The sequence below is a fragment of the Gopherus flavomarginatus genome, chromosome 15 (genome assembly GCF_025201925.1).
Source record: "Gopherus flavomarginatus isolate rGopFla2 chromosome 15, rGopFla2.mat.asm, whole genome shotgun sequence".
NCBI classification, from domain to species: domain Eukaryota; kingdom Metazoa; phylum Chordata; order Testudines; family Testudinidae; genus Gopherus; species Gopherus flavomarginatus.
This window is the reverse complement of record NC_066631.1, coordinates 22,958,368-22,981,689: the sequence shown is the minus strand read 5'-3', so window position 1 is coordinate 22,981,689 and position 23,322 is coordinate 22,958,368. Positions and strand designations below refer to the sequence as shown.

General features: G+C 42.2%; 1 protein-coding gene across 1 annotated transcript in view; it reads left to right on the top strand.

Annotated features, from left to right (window-relative positions):
• LOC127034560 (transmembrane protein 132C-like) overlaps window positions 1-23,322 on the top strand; it is a 244,410-nt gene that overhangs the window by 179,737 nt on the left and 41,351 nt on the right. The window contains exon 4 of the mRNA XM_050923501.1: window positions 23,034-23,177. Within this exon, the coding sequence (XP_050779458.1) occupies window positions 23,034-23,177 (144 nt within the window). The remainder of the gene's footprint in view (window positions 1-23,033; window positions 23,178-23,322) is intronic.

Below are 23,322 nucleotides of genomic sequence, written 5' to 3'. Positions count from 1 at the left end.
CATTTTCCAAGAGGAGGCTTTTTGCATTAGTTCAGTTTTATAGGTGAGTTCTAAAAGCCCATCTTTCTAACTGCTCTGAGGTTAAAGTTAAATAAAAAACTGGAAACTAGCACTCAGATGTTTGTTGGAGTTGAATGGAGGAATTTTTGAGATGTAATTTCTTCCTCTGATAAAATGTTCTGAAATGATTCAGATTAGTAGAGAAGCTGTTGTTACTTTCAGAAAAATGTGCAGTGCACCTGAGGGGATGTATCTATCACATGCAAATGTTAACTGCTATAAATAACAGGACGATAGGGCTGGACAGGACCTTATGGGTCATTGTGTCCAGTCCCCTGCTATCAGAGACAACTCTCTTATATAATCCCATTCATAGACTCATAGACTCATAGGTCAGAAGGGACCAATCTGATCATCTAGTCTGACCTCCTGCACAAGGCAGGCCACAGAACCCCACCCATCCAATTTTATAACAACCCCTATCCCAGGACCGAGTTATTGAAATCCTCAAAAATGGTTTGAAGACCTCAAGCTGCAGGGAAACCACCAGCAAGCGACCCGTGCCCCACGCTGCAGGGGAAGGCGAAAAACCTCCAGGGCACCTGCCAATCCGCCCTGGAGGAAAATTCCTTCCCGACCCCAAATATGGCGATCAGCTAAACCCTGAGCATGTGGGCAAGAGTCACCAGCCAGCACCCAAGAAGGAATTCTCCGCAGCAACTCAGTACCCATCGCATCCAACATCTCCCCGCAGACCATTGAGCAGACCTGTCTGGTGGTAATTCAAGATCAATTGCCCAAATTAACGATCCTATCATAACATCCCCTCCATATACTTATCAAGCTTTGTCTTAAAGCCAGGAAAGTCTTTTGCCCCTACTACTTCCCTCGGAAGGCTATTCCAGAACTTCACTCCCCTAATGGTCAGAAACCTTCGTCTAATTTCAAGTCTAAACTTCCTAATATCCAGTTTATACCCATTCGTCCTCGTGCCTACATTAGTACAAAACTTAAATAATTCCTCTCCCTCCCTAACGTTAACCCCCTTGATATATTTATATAGAGCGAGCATATCCCCCCTCAGCCTTCTTTTGGCCAGGCTAAACAAGCCAAGCTCTTTGAGTCTCCTTTCATAAGGCAGTTTTTCCATTCCTCGGATCATCCTCGTAGCCCGTCTCTGAACCTGTTCCAGTTTGAATTCATCCTTCTTGAACATGGGACACCAGAACTGCACACAGTATTCCAGATGGGGTCTCACCAACGCCTTATATAACGGTACTAACACCTCCTTGTCCTTGCAGGAAATACCCCGCCTGATGCATCCCAAAATCGTATTTGCTTTTTTAACAGCCATATCACATTGGCGACTCATAGTCATCCTGCTATCAACCAGTACCCCAAGGTCCTTCTCCTCCTCCGTCGCTTCCAACTGATGCGCCCCCAACGTATATCCAAAATTCTTATTATTAATTCCTAAATGCATGACCTTGCACTTTTCACTGTTGTATTTCATCCTATTTCTATTACTCCAGTTTACAAGGTGGTTCAGATCTTCCTGAATAGTATCCCTGTCCTTCTCCGTGTTAGCAATACCCCCCAGCTTCGTGTCATCCGCAAACTTTAGTAGCACATTCCCGCTCTTTGTGCCAAGGTCAGTAATAAAAAGGTTAAATAAGATCGGTCCCAAGACCGATCCTTGAGGGACTCCACTGGTGACCTCCTTCCAGCCCGACAGTTCACCTTTCAATACGACCCTCTGGAGTCTCCCCTTTAACCAGTTCCTTATCCACCTTACAACTTTCATATTCACTCCCATCTTTTCCAATTTAACTAACAGCTCCCCATGCGGAACCGTGTCGAACGCCTTACTGAAATCTAGGTAAATTATATCTACTGCATTTCCTTTATCTAAGTAATCCGTCACCTTCTCAAAGAAGGAGATCAGATTGGTTTGACACGATCTACCTTTAGTAAATCCGTGTTGCAATTCGTCACAATTACCATTGACCTCTATGTCCTTAACTACTTTCTCCCTTAAAATTTTTTCCAAGACCTTACATACTACAGACGTCAAGCTAACAGGCCTATAATTACCCGGATCGCTCTTATTCCCTTTCTTAAAAATAGGAACTACATTAGCAATCCTCCAGTCATACGGCACAACCCCCGAGTTTATCGATTGCTTAAAAATTATCGCTAACGGGCTCGCAATTTCACGCGCCAGTTCCTTTAATATCCTCGGATGGAGATTGTCCGGGCCCTCCGACTTCGTCCCATCGAGCTGTTCAAGTACGGCCTCTACCTCAGTTGCCGTAATATCCACTTCCATATCCACATTCCCGTTTATCATCCCTCCATCATCGCAAGGTTCCTCACTAGTCTTATTAAAAACTGAGGCAAAGTACTTGTTTAGATGTTGGGCCATGCCTAGGTTATCCTTAACCTCCATTCCATCCTCAGTGTATAGCGGCCCCACTTCTTCTTTCTTTGTTTTCTTCTTATTTATGTGGCTGTAGAACCTTTTACTATTGATTTTGATTCCCTTTGCAAGTTCCAGTTCAATGCGGCTTTTAGCCTTCCTCACTTTATCCCTACATATTCTGACCTCAGCAAGGTAGCTTTCCTTACTGATCCTGCCTTCCTTCCACTCCCTGTAAGCTTTCTGCTTTTGTCTAATCCCCTCTCTGAGTTGTTTGCTCATCCAGTTTGGCCTACAACTCTTGCCCATGGTTTTTTTCCCCTTTCTCGGGATGCAGGCTTCCGACAGTCTCCGCAGCTGTGACTTAAAGTAATTCCAGGCCTCCTCCACATTTAAATCCACTAATTCCTCCATCCAATCCACTTCCCTAACTAATTTCCTTAACTCTTTAAAATTAGCCCTCGAGAAGTAAAAAATCCTAATCCCAGATCTACATTTGTTTATCCTTCCATCTAGTTTGAACTGAATCAGCTCATGATCACTCGAACCAAGGTTGTCCCCTACCACCATTTCTTCTACGAGGTCCTCACTGCTCACCAACACCAAATCTAAAATGGCATCCCCTCTGGTAGGTGCTTCAACTACTTGATGAAGAAATCCATCCGCTATCACATCCAGAAAAATCTGACCCCTATTATTCTTGCAAGAACTCGTCCTCCAGTCTATATCTGGGAAGTTGAAGTCCCCCATAATCACACATGTCCCCTTTGTGTTTACTTCATTAAAGACATTAAAGAGGTCTCTATCCATATCCCAATCCGATCCCGGCGGTCTGTAGCACACCCCAAGCACTATCTCAGGGGATGCTCTAGTTGCTTTTTTACCCAGTGTGATTTTTGCCCAGACAGATTCTGTCTTGTCCATTCCATCGCTTCTTATTTCGCTACATTTAATTTCATCATTGATGTACAAGGCTACTCCATCACCTTTGCCTTTCTTCCTGTCTTTTCTAAACAGCACATAGCCTTCAATACCCGTGCTCCAGTCATGAGTACTATTCCACCAGGTTTCGGTAATCCCTATAATATCCGGCTTCACTTCCTGCACTAGTAACTCCAGTTCCTCCATCTTGTTACCTAGGCTCCTCGCATTAGTGTACAGACCTTTTAATTTTTGGCGTTTGGCGTCAGTGACATTCTTTCCCCCGTCGTGCGCAAACTTTCTACCACCAGCATCACCCGTTACTCTGGTTTCTACTCCACTATTCCTCCTTGGATCAAATCTTGGGGTTGCAAGGGTATCTCCGCTCACTTTGTTTACTACTTTACAACTAGTTAGGTTGTTTTTTCCCACTACTCTTACTGAAAGGCTGTTCAAGAATGTCACTCCTCTGATGGTTAGAATCCTTCTTCTACTTTTCACTCTAAGTTTATTCACAGCCAGTTTATTCTTGTGCCAACCTTGTCTCTTAGTTCAAATAACTCTTCTCTCTGATATGTTTATACAGAGCAACTAGATCCCTTCTCAGCCTTCATTTTGCTAGACTCTTTTAACCTACTCTCATAAGATAGGACTTCCATTCCCCTGATTATTCTAGAGCTCTTCTCTGCACCTTTTTCAAGTGTGAATTCATATTTCTTGAACACAGGTGACCAGAATTATACAGGATATTCCATTTGAGATTTCACCGGTGCCTTGAATAATGACATTAATGCTTCCCTCTTTCTATTGGAAATATCTCGCCTGATACATCCTAGGATCACATTTGCCTTTTTCATGGTAGCACCACATTGGTGTCTTATAGTCATTCTCTGATAGACCTGGCTGAATTGGTCATTCTCCTCCTCTGTCATTTCCAACTGATGAGCCCCCAGTTTATAGCAGAAATTCGTGTTATTAGTCCCTAATTGCATGACCTTGCCCTTCATACAGCCCATTTCTGTTACTCCCGTCTTCAAGGTCCTGCATAATTTTCTGTTTCCCTATGTCTGGAAGATACCTCCCAACTTTGTGTCATCAGCAAATTCCATTAGCACACGACTATGTTTTGTGCAAGGTAGGTTGGTTCCAAGACCAATCCTTGAGGAACTCTACCACAGGTTGAACCTCTCTAGTCCGTCACCCTCAGGACCTGACCAGTGCCAAACCAGAGAATTTGGCGAACCACGGGAGGTCAATATTGTAGTGAGCGGGTCTCTTTATTTTTATCTCGCCGAGGTGAATAAACTGAATGACACTTGCAACGCTGCCTATCCAGGGCTTACCAGCTCTCTTCTTAACAAAGTGTTAGTGTTGTTACACAATTTTACTGTATTGGCACAAGAAAATAAGTAGATAAAGCATAAAAAACATAAAATCATGCCGGACCATAGATGTTGCTGGACCAGAGAGTGCCAGACTAGAGTAATCTCCCTTAAGCTTAATAATTCTCCTTTTAGCTTAACACATTCTCATCTTCCTTTTAACCAGTTCCTCCTCCATTTTACAGTTCCTGTACTAATCCCCATCATCTCCATCTTTAATAATAAAGCTAGTTTAAAAAAAAGTTGCAGTGAAAAATTCTGAAGAAAAAGTTTTCATCTAAAATTTTTCCTTTAAAACACTCCAGCTTTCATTGGAAATTCTGAAGAATTGCATTCTACTTTATATCAAGCTTTTTGCTTTGATTCAGTTTTCAAAAACCAACCCAAAATGAAAAATGCAGTTGAAAACTGAACAAAAATATTTTGAAATTTCCCATCCATTCTCTACCAAATAAATCAGTGTCATTTTCCTGTGAAAAATTTCATTTTGGATTTTTTCAAGCACAGTCTTAGAATTGAAAAATGTCGCTCTAATAAATAACAGACTCCCGTGGTTACTGGGAAAGGAAAGTGGCATCTTCAGTAAGGGTGATGTGTGTGTGTGCACGCGCAGAGTTCATACTGAAGGAAATTTCTTGGTTTTTCTGAGGAGCTCTGTATTGTTTTAAATTCTATCTTATTCTGGGGGCAGGGGGGGTGGGGTGAGGGAAGGGAGCAATCCAAATTAAAGTCAAGTCTATGGGTATTGAACAGCCACTCCCCTATGCTGATTCTGTTTGCTCCAACCCCTCCCACCGTCTCCCTTCCTTAGTCTCTCCAGCTCATCACCCTAACATAACCCCAAGGAAAGGAGTTAAATAACAAAGATAAAATAAAATACAGTTATAGAACTAACATGACTTTTGCAGCCATCACATTGTTTTCTCTGCTTGTTTGTTCTTTCCCGTTCCTCTACCCTTTGTCTGACGAGCCTGTTTAGATGGTAAGCTCTTCAGGGCAGGGCCCGTCACTTGCTCGGTTTGTACAATAGCTAGCACAAGGTGAACACGTTCCCTTGGCCCCATTGGCACTATTGTAATAAACATGATCAATAAAAAAAGTATGCAAGTCTATAGTGGAGCCTGTGCAGCGAACTAGAACTATTTGACTATAAAAAAAAAAATGCAGGGGCAGTAGGAGATTGACAAGAGCAGTGTGAAACTCAGAGATTTCACCCTGTTGGAGTTAATACAAAACATTTTTCACGTGGTTTCAGCCCGTATGGAATTTGCATTAAGCTTTGCATTCAAACAGCTTAACAACGGAAGCTGCAGGTGATCAGCACTTCTCAGGATTTGGCTCTGGCAATTAGTCACCAGATAATTAAATAGCCCCTCGTATGATTCAAGCAAAGAGCAAGTAGGTGATATTTCTTCCCTGTGATTTGAAGTGCCGTCAGAGAAAAGCCCATTTGCGTTCATTTTACAATGCCCCAGGTTCGACTGCAGTGACATGATTCCAGGTAACAGGGCATAGTGGTGATCTAAAAATAGAACGTCTGCAAGTAGCACGTAATTCTTTCTCCAATTATGAGACTTGTCTCTGAGTTGTTCAGTGTCCTGCCTTGATCTGCTGCCTTTCTTTTTTTTACCCCTTCAGTTTCAGCTTCTGCCAGCATTACAGCTCCTTTGCTCCCAAATGTACAGTTGATTTCATGAGTTATAAAAGTGCTCGAGTGCTCCAGACCTTCACACAATGGTCCTGATCTTTTAAAGGTGGACAAGAAATTTATTATGGCACCAAAATAAATCAGCCAAGTTCTACTTTGATCTATGTATCTGAAACCATTAATAATGATTCCAGCTTCCCAATCCCAGGCATATTTTAATCTCCTGGAAACCCAGGAAGAATTTACCTGCTCTTGTGAATCCTTCCACACAGCTCATTTAGGAGCAAATATGAGTTGGCTTCAGAGGGGGTCTGCTCACAGCTTGAACAAGGGCAGGTCCACACCAAGAAGAGCTGAGTTTGGGGAGCTTGTAACCCTTTGTGTCAGTCTCGAACTAAAGAGGCTCAAGCTGAGGATATTTCTCCAACCTGAGTTCATCTGCCCTTGTATTCTAGTTGTACAGCAATGGCTCCGTTTATTCCAGAAGCTACTCTAAGCATTTGGTTTGGGGTTTTGTCATTCTTTGACTAGCTTTCTTAGCATTGCTAAATGAGCTAAGAGCTGGTAAGATTATACTAGTGCACTCTATTGCTATTGTTATTTATAACTGGTATGGCTGTAGGGCCCAAAGGCCCCATTCAGGATCAGGGTTTCGTAGTACTACACATGATCCCTGCCCTAAAGCACTTACAATCTGATTTCTTTTTATTTACATTTACGCATTGGAGAAGGTTTCAAACCAAAACCATGGATCCAAACGTAATGAATATGGATTCACACATTCAGAACCAATGGTCATCACTGTGTATTGAATTGGAGCCTTCAAAACCAAAAGCACAAGATCCTAAATTAAGGGAGAACTTTAGCAGGCTCTTAGTCATACTGAGACCAATCACGAGAGGGAGACCTAGTCACATGGACAGGGCTACTGTATTACACAGTTATGTAAGAACTTTTAGAACTGAATCTGAGTTCAAAATTCAGATTTCCCAGCAGTCCCTGTTATAATGGTCTAAAATAACCCCCAAGATCAAAACATCTCTAAACTTTGGGGAGTTGAAAATCTGGCTCAGAATTTTAGTGGTTCAGGCCCAGCCTTATTGCTGACTGTTTTGCTAATAGTAAAAGTATTAATAACACTGTTGGTGTTAAAGATTTCAAGCTGATAGTCATGAGATTTATTGGCACTCACCAAGATCACAGTATTTGCCTAAAGACGCATATAATTTTCTCAGAATATTGCTGATTTCAGTGGAACTACTCACAAGAGTAAAGTGACTCAGCATGCATGAGTGTAGGAAAGGACCTTCTGCAGATTTTTGCTAGTTGTAATGGAAACACAGCTTTACAAAATCAAATCCATTCTGATAAAAGAGACATGATCCCTTTGCTCAGATGCCTGCTACTCATTTGTGTATCCATTCAGATTAAAGCAGCCTGGATGCTACATGCTGTGTAACCCAGCAGAGTCTCATTCTAACAGTAAGACAGGGAGCAGTTTTCCTAAGCAGATCAGTGAGTAATTGTGCACCATGGGGGTTTTTGTTAGGGAAAGCTTACTTTTAAAATTTTGTGGCTTGAGACGTTGCCAGACTCAGCTCATGGGGGAAAAACCATCAACAGTAGTGCATTTTTTGGAAGATATTTGGTTATTCATTTCTTTAATACATCCACCCTGGAATGATGAACTGTTTGAAAGCCTTCCGTTGCATTCTTTGGCTAACTACCAGCATGGTACCCTGCTCCACAGTATTTTCAAAGGTCAGATACATTTTAAATCTCTTCCTTTTATTTTATCCCATTAATTTTATAGAAGGGGATCCCAGAGACAGATGCATATATTTGGGAATATGTTCCCCTGTTAGCCTCATCCACAGGCATTTTCAGAAAGAGCTGCACAGTGCTCCTTCTTGCTGACATTAAATTCTAGTTCCTCAACTGGGTGGCTAAACTGCAGGAAATAGGAGACCACTGGGCCTTGAGATCTTATCCTGGAGTCAATGGCAGGGCCTCATCCTGTAGGAGCTCATATTGAGTTCCTGAATGTCTCCACATGAGCCTTGTCAGGCAACCAGATACCGCGGTGATGCTGCAATAGATGTATAGATGGTCCATCACCTCATTGTCCAGCTGCTAAGCAGATAGTTACCTACTCGGTACTGAATCTGTGGTTGTACCTACAGACCGCAGAGTCACCTCTTAAGCCCTATACCTGAAGCATGGGGTTTAGACCCCAGCACCTTTTGTTCCCCAGCACCTTCTGTTCCAAAACCAGCCCTCTATTACTTGAGCTAAGGGAGAAGATCTCTTACTTTATTACCTCGTTATGGGCTACCTCTGAGAGGGTCAATGGAGTCACACATGCTGGAGCAAGGCTGATATTCCATCCCTTAGAGGAAAGTGGTGATGTGTTAAACACACTAGCCAGTACAGTATTGTGCCGTGTGGAGAGAGAAATGGATGTCGGTGTATGACTCTCATTGGTGGGCACATTACAGTGCTATAGAAATACTCAGGCTAACCAGATCATCAGGAAAAGGCCACAGTAGCTAGCATACACCCAACTGCCCCAGGGTTAATGTAGGGCCTGCTCCTGCTCCCAGCAAAGTCAGTGGGAGTTCTGCTATTAACTTAAATTAGAACAGAATCCAACTCCTCTAAGAGCCAGTTTTCTGGCCTTGAACATAGCTTGGGACACTATTCATCTCAATTCAATGGGACTTTATTGGCATGACAAGCTAGGCAAGTGATGCCAAAAAAAGACTGACCCCTCAGGTACTGGTGAGGAGTAGGAAAAGTACATTCAGGACATACCTACGTGCTGTGTTCAGGGTTTGAGCTCTTTGTCCACTTGTCAGCAGCATCCAGAGGCAGGTTGCTATGAAGCATGATGCCATCTCTGTTATCTCAAGAGTTTCAAAAAGTCCAGTTCCTTTAGAAGACTTGGCACATCTTGGACGCCCAGCAGTTTCTTCTCAGGCCTTTAACCTGCTGCTCAGGGAAGGAAAAGAATCCAAACTGGCATTGCATCTCGGCATAGAGACACAGGCTTTGTACAGGACTCTACTGCAAAGTCTTCAAGCCTGGGAGGATTTAAAGCTGCACATTATATTTTTAGTGCAGGAGATGGGAGAAAATAAAAACAACTGACTGGCAGGAAAGAAGCAGGTTGTTCTGGCTGAAAATAGCTGGTCAGGAAGAACAGGAGGTTCCAATAAAAACCTCTTACAGTGAATATAATGTGATTGATTTATGAATCATCTTTTACTTAAGTCAAATAAAATTCTGTCTGGAGTTGGTTAGCTGGATGTAGTTGCTTTAGAGCTGAACTGCAGGCAGATGATTAGTGTATGGATGAAATGTATAGTCTTTCTAACTCAAGACTATAAAACTAGGGGAACTTTGCCAACGAATGGGGTTTCCACACAGCTGGTGTGGTGCTGGACAGACCGGATTTTGAACAATTGCTTCAATGCAATGTTTGTTAATCTCACTTCAACTGGTGAGAGTGCTGCAAAGCTCAATGAAATTATGAGGAAATCAGTGCTAAACTTCTGGTGCTACCAGCTCTTTAAACTCTTCTGCCCTCCTGAGTTATGATTTGTTAGTTGCTACTAATCCACTGTTCAACAGGGATGGCCATATTTCCAACTGCTTCATCCCAAAGTACAGCATGGATTGTGTTGGTTCCTTGGGGTTTGTGTGTGGCGGGGAGGCGCGGGCTTTTTACAGGGAAAAGTTAGGGTTTCAGTTGAACTGCAGTACACATTCTTAATTTGTATTTATTATTTGCATTACAGTAGCATTTGGATTCCTCAGCTGTGATCAGGGCCCATTGTGCTGACCACTGTACAGACACATAATAATAGATGATCCCTGCTCCAGGGTGTTTACAGTCTAAATAGAGAAGACAAGTAGAGGTAATAGTAGTAGCTTCCCCATTTTACATGTGGCACAAAGAAGTGAAATGACTTTCCCAAGTTCACAAAGGGACTCTGTGGCAGACTCAGGAACAGAACCCAAATTTCTCTGAGTCCCCAGTCAGTGCCTTGACCATGACACCATCCTTCTTCTCGGATATTTCTTCCTTCCTCTGCTAATAGGGTGTGTTCTTGTGATTCAGATGCAAATGAAAAACTCTAAAAACAGATAATAAATAACAAAGCATGGGAATACTTCTGATAATGCTGGTCTAAAGTCCCATTACTCTCATGCTTTTCTCTGAGCAAATCTGACATGCCACGTCGTATTTAGAACAGAACTGCAAATAAAAAATTCCTCCCGTACTTTTAAGTGTCTCATAATGTAATTGAATCAATATACATCAGTACAGCAGAGTGTCAGAAAACTAGACTGTACTGCGGACTTTCTTCTGATGCAGTTCCAAAAAAAATGCCAACAGACTGTGGCGCTTTTAGAGAAGAAATTATATTACTAGAGACACAGAGAGAAAGGGAACAGAAGAATTTGAAAAAGCAGGAGCCTAATATATAAACACAAGTCTCCAATCATCAGCCTCTGTTTAAATTGAAACTCACAATTGGTTTAATATGAGATCCTGGAAGTCAATAGTGAAAGGTGTAAGTACACCAGCAACCCATAGTATGCAAAGACCTTCCAGACATCCAAAGAAACATTGGACCATATAATTGCGGAATTCTCTCCATGTCATCTCGTGGATTCATTCTGCTCACTAATTGTGTGTCATTATAGAAGACCTGTACATCATAAATGAACAATCAAAGCGACATGGCAGTAACAACTCTTACCACAACAGTAACAATAACAACACCTACAGGAAGTGCTCCAAAATCAACTTCAAAGCTGCAAAATCAAGACCTACACAGACCCCAGCCTTTGTAGCAAGGGAAGGATAACAGAGTTGTTAGGAGGCTCCACTACTTTCTCCGAACTTATATGTACTGTGCTATTGAGCCTCAACTGATGCTGCTGCAGTTAAGGATCCTTTATATTTACCCTCATTTCTCCCCCCTTTCCCACCCAGTGGGGTTAAAATCATATGCTCTTTTTAAATTACACTATGAGGAAACCTGCCATACAGGCCATCAGCATGGTTGTGAATCTGTCATTGGCATGAGACTTGTGACCCAAGGGAAAGGTGTAAATCATTGAAGACTTACTTTTTGTAAAGTCTCAAAGCAGCAAACAATGCTGCAGTTCCCATTCAAGTTAGCAGATGTGATTTGGACCAGTCTTAAGTTTAAAGAAAGGAACAGTCTCTGTGCTCACCTTGGTGACCCCGCACTGCCATGCAAGAAACTCACATTCGCTTTGTGCGTATAGTCTGTCATATCCCTAGCGAGCAGGACCAATCGCTTTGCATTTGCACCCTTTTCAGAAATGGTTTGACTCTAGAGTGCACAGCACAAGACAGATTTTTGGTTTGTTTGCTAATGTTGGCTTTGGAGGGTTCACATGGCTTAGAGAGACTGCAGTTCGGCTTCAACATGCTGGTCACTTTGGAGCAAATACATGCCCTGCAGTCTCAGCTAGCCATCAGTGACCTCTCTGCTGTCTTCGGTCTGTCATAGCGAATGAGATACGGTGAGTTAAATGTTCCACTGCTGCACTGCAGATCTGCCAGCAGTCTTTGTAATGAGATTAGGGAACGTACAGCCCTTTCCATAAGAAACGCTCTGAGAGTTTGAGAGTTTTAACCTTTGAGAGGTTTATAGGTAATTTTGTTTATTCTAACGATAGTGTGGAATATGCAGAACCTTCCAAACTAAAGGGTTCTAAATTGCTTCATGAACGATGACCCTGATCTCTCAAGATTCTCCACGCCTTCAGTTCTAAAGGCCCAATCCTGAAGTAATTTGTGCTGGTCATTGGGAATGTTTCCCGAGGATCGATCCCGAGGAAAGAAGCCATTTTGCATGTACAGCATGGCAGTTATGTGCAGGCACACTGCAACGTTCCAGCATAGACTCCTTTGCCCATTTAGAACTACAGACGGAAACTGTAAGAGGGGCAGAATGTTGGCTTAAATAAGTCATTAAAATATAATCATTGCCCAGTTCTCTAATTATCCTTTCTAGGTTAGGAATAGTTACGGTCTCTAACTATTCTGAGTCTGTTTTATAGATGGGTGCTAGTTAAAGGCAAACATTCTCAGTCTCGCTCTTGTTTGTAGAATGATCAAATAGACTCATAGACTCATACGTCAGAAGGGACCAATATGATCATCTAGTCTGACCTCCTGCACAAGGCAGGCCACAGAAGCCTACCCATCCACTTTTATAACAACCCCTAACCCAGGACTGAGTTATTGAAATCCTCAAAATTGGTTTGAAGACCTCAAGCTGCAGAGAATCCACCAGCAAGCGACCCATGCCCCACGCTGCAGGGGAAGGCGAAAAACCTCCAGGGCCCCTGCCAATCCGCCCTGGAGGAAAATTCCTTCCCAACCCCAAATATGGCGATCAGCTAAACCCTGAGCATGTGGGCAAGACTCACCAGCCAGCACCCAAGAAGGAATTCTCTGCAGTAACTCAGTTCCCATCCCATCCAACATCTCCCCGCAGACCATTGAGCAGACTTATCTGGTGATAATCCAAGATCAACTGCCCAAATTAAACTATCCTATCATAACATCCCCTCCATATACTTATCAAGCTTAGTCTTAAAGCCAGATAAGTCTTTTGCCCTTAGGACTTTTCCAACAGCTAGGATCCTGTGGATGTTAAATCTCGGTTATTGCCTTTACTTCTTACGTGCCTTCTGTATGGGAGGAGCTTGTGGCCTCATTTTTAGAGGCAATGAACACCCACAACTCCAACTGATGTCAGTGGGCCACACTGCCAATTATCAACTCTTTTGGTTGTTGATTCATTTTTAAGGACCCCTTGAATGCAGCATTAAAAGGCTCTGAATGTATTCTGGGGATTATGAACAGCTCAAAGCTGAAGCTTTAGCCCTTCTCAGATGCACTGTTTTTAGCATGAAAGCATATTTTTCAAATGAACCTTATTTAAGTCTCCACTGACCAGTATCCATTCTCAGTATTGAACCTTACCTTGGTTCTAGGTGCAGCACAGGCCTAGAAATAAACTGATCTGTTCTTCAGCAGACATCTCTCTTTTTCCAAGAGTCAGATATCTACTCCTCAGAATCATGGGCCCAATCTTGGAATTCCTACTTGGGGGTGGGGTCTCGTGGAACAACTAGTAGGACATAAGGTGAATTTGGTTTCCCAAAAGGTTCTCAGCTCTTGGTTGAGAGTTACATTGTTCACAAAAACTAAATTATGCACTGAATTCAAACCAACTGAAAAGAGAATTAAAAGGTGTAAAAGTTTGATGATACACTCAGAGCTTTGCAGAAATCAGTGGGTTGATTCGGGAGAAACTACTTCTAACTGGACAATGGCTTTAGCAGGGAGTGTGGTTAGAGCAGGGGAAAGTGTCAGGACTCCTGGGTTCTCTTTTCAGCAGAGCCACTCACTGACTTGCAATGTGGCCTTGTGCAGTCTGTATCCCAGTTCACTCACCTACAAAATGTCTATAATTATAACATCTTTATCTGCAATGTGTCATAGGTGCCTGAGAGTTAAATTTGCTAAGAAAAGGCCCAGCACTTTCATTAATTGCGTGAGTACCCCAGTTAGCTGAAGACTCTGGAAACAGCTAGTTCACACTGGGCATGCTCAGAGGATTAAGTACCAGATCCAGCAGAGAACTTGAGGGTTCTACTCACATGTGTAAAGTTATGTAAATACGTATGTTCTGTGTTGGTCGAGGCTCTAACACAGCAACTCCAGTGCTCATATTACATTGTCTCATATGCATAGTCCCGCCTACACTGTAGCTTAATATCTGTCCTTCCACAGTATTGCCAGCCCCAGGTGTTCAAAAACCATGAGTCAAGTCCACCCAAAATCACAAAAGTGGTGTGTGTGTGTGTAAATGCCAGTGGATATTTTTATTTGCCTTCTGTGTTTTGAGCTTTGGGGTTTGTATTTTCAAGCCTTCCTCCTGAGGGCTAGACACTTAGCTTTCCTTAACAACAAAACAAAACAAACAAATGGTTCTTGCATAATCATATGACTCCAGGGGTTGGAGTTTTAAGAAAAATCCTAAGACTCTTGATAAAATTGCAAGAATTGGCAACACTGAACATAACGGCCACACAGGGTCAGACCAAAGGTCCATCCAGCCCAGTATCTGTCTACTGACAGTGGCCAATGCCAGGTGCCCCAGAGGGAGTGAACATAACAGGTAATGATCAAGTGATCTCTCTCCTGCCATCCATCTCCACCCTCTGACAAACAGAGGCTAGAGACACCATTCCTTACCCATCCTGGCTAATAGCCATTAATGGACTTAACCTCCATGAATTTTCTAGTTCTCTTTAAAACCCTTTTATAGTCCTAGCCTTCACAACCTCCTCAGGCAAGGAGTTCCACAGGTTGACTGCACTGTCTGAAGAAGAACTTCCTTTTATTTGTTTTAAACCTGCTACCTATTAATTTCATTTGATGGTCCCTAGTTCTTATATTATGGGAACAAGTACATAACTTTTCCTTATTCACTTTCTCCACACCGCTCGTGATTTTATATACCTCTATCATATCCCCCCTTAGTCTCCTCTTTTCCAAGCTGAATGTTTCCTGTTTATTTTATTTACTGCAGGTATCTTATAAAAATTCGCTGTCTTTATTTCACACCCTTCTTCCATTCTCATTCTGGATTCTATTCTAGGTCCACATTTGGTGTTGGACGGTATTCAACAAGGGGGCTACCTTTCTTGAATTCCCCATCTGTTTTTCAATCATACTACGAGATAAGAAGGAAAAGCCCAAATGGGTATAAACTGACACGCAGAGTAGAGCAGGCCTGGTAGCTGTTCAATATGTAATGCTGTAATCAAGTAAGACAAAACAATGGGCCAAAATTCAACCAACAAGCATCGCACGCGCTTACCCCTGGGTTGAGCTTGCGCCAGTGTGCTCTTCAGAAATGATACAAACTCCTTTCCTTAGAAACTTTTCCTCTGTCATTTTAAGTGTGAGCTAAGAATTCAAATCTTGAATATCAGCTCCCCACCCCCTCATACACAAGGTCTGTGAATGTAGAGTGTCAAAGAATCCAGTTGGCTGAAAGCTAGATGTATAATTTATTTTTAATCCCAGGATTATGTAGATGAAGAGAATCTGCCATTTAACAGCGTCAGTTTGTTAATCAGTTGTAATCTCAGTAGCATTAATAACGCAAATCTGCAAGCATCGTGTCAAGCAGGCTCACAAGTCAGCATAACAATTGTCTGCAGTGCAGTGACATACTCTGCATCATTTTAACTACAATGCCGTGGAAATTTGTGATGCATAATTTAGTACTCATCAGAACAATATTTATGGTATTTGAAACAAGCACGTGTGCAGCTGACCATTTTTATGTCTCCTCTATCTCCATCTTCCTCGCTTGTAGCTACAGTATATTGCCAGAGTGGTATTGCTAATCGGGGCATCATGTGTAAGGAATAGTGGAAACACAGCACTAGCCTAGATTTTTTCTACATTTCCAGCATCTCCACCCATTCAAGTGCTTCTCAGCAGTGCATAGATGATTGTTTCTTTCTTTCTTTTACCATAGTTGAAATACTTTCCTAGTCCCAAGGTCATTATACTTGAAGACCCTTCTCCTACAAAGTCTTGCAAGGAACTTTCCTTCTAAATTAAAACACCACCAGTGCATCTGTGTACCCTCCCCAAGCATGCAATACACAGTTTTCAAATTAAAGACTTTGTGCAGGGAGAAACTTTAATTGCTAAGCTATGATTAACATCATGCTATGTAGTACCACTTATAGAATTTTCAGACTGTAAACAGGACCATTCTCATGACCTTAGGCTCCAGTGGATTTCTCTTGATAACACCACCATCTAATCGGATTTAAAGTTTAATTAAACAGCTGTCACTTTGCTTCCTCATTCTGCCGCGATTTAATGTTGAATTAGTTCCTAACTTAGTCAAGCTTGAATGCTTGCCTTCTTACAGTTGAGAGTTTGGATGAACATAGGGATTGCTCTTCAGCTAAATCCAAGCAACTAAGGACCATATTCTCTACTCTGGTCTTTGCACTGCAGTCCCACAGGCATCAGTGGACTTTCTAGGATTGGAACAAAGGTGCCGGATTCCTGGAGAGTTTACTATATTGGTGCCTACCTTTGAGGAATATGCAGCAAATCAAATATGAGCACATGCAGACCTCTCTACTCTGGCTATAACACATCAGCTTCATGTTTTGGTTTTTTTCCCTTTCTAAAAAAGCACATCTTTTTCCTGAATACCAGCTCTGCTGAATTTCCCATGAGACTGAACACTAGGGCCAGGGGTGGGAGGAAAAATTCTGACCCAAGTTACCTCACATGCAGTTAGTTGAGAGTTACACTGGTGTAATTTAGATCAGGATCTGCCCAAAGCTCTCTGCTAGTCTGTATTCTGTCGGTAGCATTGGCTTGGAATCTAAAAACCTCACACATTATTGAGAAGCAGAGAATTTGGACTTGCCATACTATCAGTAATATTTACATCCAATTCTTTATTCCAGCCCTACTGCACTCCACTTCCTGCATACTCCAGTGTAAATGTTGGGGCCTGATTCAGATCTCTCACTGTTTTAATACCATTGTGACACCAACAAAGTAACTCCTGATTTACCCCTGTGCAAGTGAGATTTGAATCGGGGCCCAGATCCTCAGAGGTATTTGGGCATGAGGTCAGGGTGCATGTGCCTAGCATGTAAATTCCTGCCTCTTCATTATTTGCACACACACAGGAATTTCAGAGGGGCTCATTGACTTCCAAGGGAATTGTGTCTATGAAAGAAGGCAGGAGGGTGAGTATACCTTCCTTCCAGTTGTTCTTGTGTGGTATAATGTACCATTTCCAGCCTTTGGGCTTCTTAATTGCATCATCTTTCAGCTAAACAAAGGAAACAAACGAATCTTGAGTCTTCTCTCTGCCCTAACGTGATTGGTTGCACTTGAGTCACAACTAATTAAGTGCTTGTCTAAAAGAGCTAAGACAGATGTCTAGGTCCCCTATCTGCTTCATCTGTCTCTATGGGGGGGGGGCAATACAATGGATGTTGCATAAGTCCTAGAGATTCCATAACATTCTTCTATGTAACTATCAGTAGATGGGCTTTTTTTTCCTATTTCCTTGCATCACAATGACCTCTGGCCGTATGCTGAGGTCATGGATGTGACTTTAGGATTATATAGAAGGAGATACCATTCTATGCCTTTTCTGCCTCTCGGGGCAGAGTCAGATGATTTGGTCCTTTTGTGAAGGTGTTGGGTATCCAGAGAGCAAAAAAGCATCTGTAGTTTGACCTAGAATGTTGTATGTACATTTTTCAGGCTGAGAATGGGCAGATCTTTTGTGGGTAATAAAAAAAAAAAGCTAGGTTGCAGCTGAAACATAACAATTAATTTTTAAAATAATTTATCCTGTGTCAGAGTAAATCAGCTGTTTTTATGTGCTTCTCTCAATAAGGACATTAATCTTACCAGAGAGAGACAGTGAGTGAGGTAATATATTTTACTGGACCAACCTCCGTTGGTGAAAGAAAAGTTGGTACCCACCTTGTCTTTCTGACACCCTGGGACTGACACAGCTACAACACGGCATTAATCTTATCAAGCCAGTAGAGAAACAAACGTGAAAACATTCCTTACTATTTCTGTCTGTCTGAAATATGTATAAATGATAATTATGTTCCCCCTAATATATTGGAAAAGTCCCATTGTGTTCATGTGTGGCAGGAAGACATCTCCCAATCAGAAGCCTGTAGGTTTTCCCCTTCCTCATACCAAATGTTTGGCTTTGTGGTTGCATTGTTGGAATCATGCCCCCTGGTGCTAGCAGAGTTTTAAAGCCAGCTTCAGATCTGCAAAGCCAGCTAGAAGAACTAGCCACAACGACTCCCGTTAATTTCAGTGGGAACAGAACAGCTAGCTCCCCTACTTCACTTTGGAAATCGCAAGATGGGGTGTTTTGTTTTTTTAGGGAATCATAATAAATTTGTAACAACCTCATTCCAGGTTGAATATTGGTGCCTGCTCAGGATTCATCCTATTTCTTTTCTTTTCTTATTTTTTACTTTGCATTAGTTTGTCCATTTTTTTTAAATAAACAGGAAGCAACTCCAAACACAGTTCATAAATGGTTTTGGTCCTTTCACAACTCAAAATAGATTTGATTTAAAAAGGAAAGCTTTAATGGCTGCTTGCACAGAAAGTAGACTAGTTCTTGGGGGATTTTAAAACTTAAAGAAAGGGGAAAGGTCCAAGATATTGTTATTGTTCAAATTATCTACATCTTATATTGGTTCTCAGTCTTTCATAAGGTTTCTTAGTAACCTGTGTATATCCACAGCATAGCATGCAAACTAAAAGCATATTGCTATTATAAAAAGTTTTCTATCCCTATTTAAAGTGTAAGTAGGTAGCCTTATTACGGCAGATATCGAACGTAGTGAGAGTCGTTGTTTCTAATGTCACCCAACGTGATCTCAAAGGTCCAACTTCTTCTCCACCTTTAACTTGTACTGATGACTGATGAATAATTCAGGCTGCTGCAATAACAAGATGCAATCTGGTAGAGTTTGGAAACTCAATTTCCAGGCTTCGATGGATTTTGAATCAGACCCTGAGAGCTCTTTAAACACATTGTTAAATTAGACCATTATAAAACACTTTTCTCTGCTGAGTGGCCAGTCTTTTTATTTCAGCCATGTTTGTTTGTGTGTGTGTCTGTCTGTCTGTCTGTCTGTCTCTCTCTCTCTCTCTCTCTCAGGTTTTGTTCAGCTTTTTGAGGTACCTTTGTATCCACATCTTCTTTGTCTTTTTCTTTACAGTTTGCTGCCTGACAGCCTGTGCCTGGATATGTGGATTGTGGGCCCGTTTCTGTTACACTACCAGGCCTTTCATTGAATAGAGGGACCATAAAGGGGACGGAAACATCCCCCTGGGAATACTCTCTGTGCAGGGATCTTCTCTCCTGGCATCCTGGCTCTGCACCAGCCCTACTCCTGGCCCCCCGCACAGGAGGTGTGTTGTGAGGAGGAGCAGGATGTGGGACAAAGGTGGGGAGGAGGCCTGGCCAGAATGCGCAGTGCTACCACTAGTCTCTGCTTCCCAGGGCCCGTCGTGAACTGTGGGAAGCAGAACATAAGTTAGTGCTGTGACTGATACTGAAGCAAGCCCTTAGCTGCCTCAGAATACAGGGCGTGCAAAGGTGTCTTCAAGCCACCTTTACCCCTTCTCCTCCACTCCAGCGCCAAGCACATGGGCAAAAGAAGTGAGAATCATGCCCCTGTCTTTATTTAAGCCTACAATTGTGTGTACAACAATCCCTGCATAGCATATTGCACTTGGCGGCTGAAAGATGGGAGTGACAGCAGCTTTTAATTTGCTTAAGCAGTATGTGATAATTTATTCACATATACTTAAACAGTTCCTGTACTGTATGGCAGTGATGAGTCGTGACTGATTTAATTGGAGATGAAGTGTGAAGGGTTTCCATCCTTGTTTTGATGGACCAGATGCCATGGTACCGTAGCTCCTGATTCCCTACTAATATCAAGGATCTCTAATCAGACTAATGGTATTAGCTATTAGTGAATCTGTCTAATACATTTCTATTTCCTTTGTGCACATCGTGCGCTGAGTGTTCCTGAAGCTGATGCTGGCCTGTGGGGAAAAAAAAAAGCTTTAAACTTCAATGAGCCTTTATCATGACAAACTGCATCTTTGATTTTTGATATTTTTTCTTGCAGATGCAGCCCCTGAAGTAATTAATCAAACTAAATGCATTCAAATGCATTCGGTTTCCCTTAATGAAACAATTAGCAGAGGGCAGGAGAGAGAGGATCATAATTGCTCACAATGTGCCGGTAGTCAAATTTTGCACCTCTTCTGTCCAGAAAGGTCTTGGGGAATTTCAGCAGGTTTTATAACCTTTGTCATAGTATCTCTACATCAGTCCCACTTATGCATCATATCCCTCAATAATGATCCACTAGAAAGAGAAAAACAGAAATGATGGATTGTTAAACAACTGGCCCATCAACTCTGTGCTGTGTAACAGAGAAAATAGGACCATCATTTGTATTGGCTCTCTAGGCTTTTGCCTTCTAAAGGCACAGATCGTTTTCTTTTGTCCAGTAAAGTAGAAGCATCTGATTTGCAGGTGGGTGACCCAGAAGAGGGTTGGGCAGGGCTTAAATGCTCAAAGAGTATTTCCTGGGGCTCGAGGCATCAGCCCTGCAGGTTTAAAAATATTTACTGGAGCCCTATTCCAGATTGCTCCAGCTGAATTTAAGCCATGGGCTTGGGTCTGGTCAAGGCAGGAGGCCAAATCTGAGGGATGTAATGGTATCATCTGTTATGGGAAATCCATTGTTTTGGTCCAGGTTCAGAGTTTAGCTACAAGGTGAATCAAGCCCCTGATCTTGGTAAAGCTGATGCTGTTCTATCACACTTTGAGCATTTTCATCATCCTGTTGTGATACCAGTTTAGATGAGCAGCTGGCTTTCTCCTCCTTGTGATACAGGAATAGGGTCCCAGTGCTTGGAGATCTTAGATTTGTCATCCAAGGTCAAATCAATAGCTTGTGGTCATATGCACTGAACACCATTGGTATCCTCACCTCCAACTTTCTATTTCTTGTTATTAATTTTATCTTATTCTACTGATTACCTACTACTGCATGCTTGAACAGGACTGCATTCAGGCCTGGAGTAAGCTCTAATGATTCCCATTCAAATTATTGTGAGTTACACCTATAGTTGCACTCAGTTATATGCAGTACCAGGCTGATGTTACACGTGCTTCATCTCCTCATATGTTCACACCTTTTCTTGTTTTGTTCATTTGTTCTAATGGCCTGGCGTTTGGTAGGCTACCACTGGATGAAAACATTGATAAATCCCAAGCCACACAGTATGTTAAATGTTTGAAACTGTTATTCTGTTTATGAGAGGTCTCTTATTCTGAGCCTGTCTCTTTAAATTAGATTTCTCCATCAGTAATTCACTCTAGTAGTCAAGACAAACTTGATCAGAATAGAATCATTTCAAAGCAGACCGACGATAGCCTGAAAAGATGCTCTGTCACTTCCACAAGCGCTCTCACTCCTCCTTCACCCTCAAGTCCTTCATTCACACAGTTTAACATTCTCAGGCACAAAAAATAAGTAAAGGCGTTAAGAGACTGAGGCAAAAGACTCATTTCCAAGGACATATGATGCTAGCAATATCAAAAGAGACAGCAAAAGGTGTAGTGCATTTGGGTTTTGAAGTGGCTGTCTGGTTTATTCTATGCACATGGAGCTGGAATCCCACAGGAGGAAAGGTGATTTTTTTTGAATTATTATTGCTTATTAAACTATTAGAGACTATTTTGAGGATTTCACTTCTTTTGTTTGTGAATGTGCTTAAATGTCTGGCTGTCCAAAAGTGCCAATATATAGAACACGCTATGGGGCAAGATGTTCAAAAGTTAGGGTCTTACGGCCATGTGTTTAACAAAAGTGGCCTGATTTTCAAAAGTGTCAAGTACCTGTCAGAATCAGTGGGTTATGGTGGGTGCTCTCTCCCTGTTAAATCAGGCTTCAGAAGTCTAGGTGCCTAAGTAGGGACTGAGGGTATGTCTACATAACAAACTAGGTCGAATTTATAGAAGTCAATTTTTTTCAGAAATCTATTTTATACAGTCGATTGTGTGTGTCCCCGTTTAAGACCATTAAGTTGGCAAAGTGCGTCCACAGTACCGAGGCTAGCATCGACTTTTTGAGCATTGCACTGTGGTAGCTATCCCACAGTTCCTGCAGTCTCTGCCGCCTACTGGAATTCTGGGTTTAAAAGGCTGCATAAAGACTTGAAATTCTACCTAGAAGTCAGGCTTGGGATGGAATCACTTGAAAAGTGAAACCGCTGTTAGCTGTGTTGAAGGTGGATTAAAAGATTTATACCCTTTCAGATCTGATTTCAGGCTTTCAGGTTTCCTTCTTATTTTCCCCACGGTTCACTAATGCCTGCTGGATTCCTTACATTGTTTTACAGCTTAGTAGTGTCATCATCCGTATCAAAAGAAACAAAATCCTCCTGAAAAGTTCAGCTCCAGATACTAGACCCCATCTATGCAAATGGCCTGTATCCAAATACCACCATCCTGAACCGTGGCTCCGACCCATCTCAGTAAACAGCCCTGATGTCCAGTTTTAGTAAATAGCGGGTCTCATGTCTAGCAGTAAGCATTTGGACCCTTAATTAGCGTGCCTGTAATATGGGTAGAAAGCAGAAGCTGCCCTGGAAGCAGAGCCTTTCTGGAGTGAATTAAACTGCAGAGATGTTTGTTTTATATATAAGAGTGTACAGTTAAGGTCAGTGGGCTGTCAATGTGCATGCAAGAGTTTGTCTCATGCAGAGAATATAAGTTTGGATTCACTGCATTTGAATAGGTTCATTTTTAGTTGGAGAGAATGAGCTCAGATCCCCAGCTGGTGATAACTGGCTTGTCTCCGTGGACTTACACCAGCTGAAACCCGGACTCTGGGTTCTTAGGAATCTCTCTAACCTCCCTGTGGTTTCATCCCAGAAATGCTCTAACAGTTCTGTGCTTGGTTTTGTGTGCAGGACACAGAAATTCTGAACACCGCGATTCTCACGGGGAAGACAGTTGCAGTGCCCATCAAAGTGGTTTCCATTGAGGAGAACAGCGCCGTGACCGACATCTCTGAATCGGTGGAGTGCAAGTCCTCTGATGAGGATGTTGTCAAAGTAAGTTCCCCTCATGTGCTTGCTTCCCAGTACTTCTGCCTTTCTATACAGAAATGGGGAAGGGGAAGCAGAACCCTGGACTGACCAATAAACCTAGCCCTGTGAGTTAGTTGTTCCCAGGCTTCAAATGAATAAGCAGGTGGTA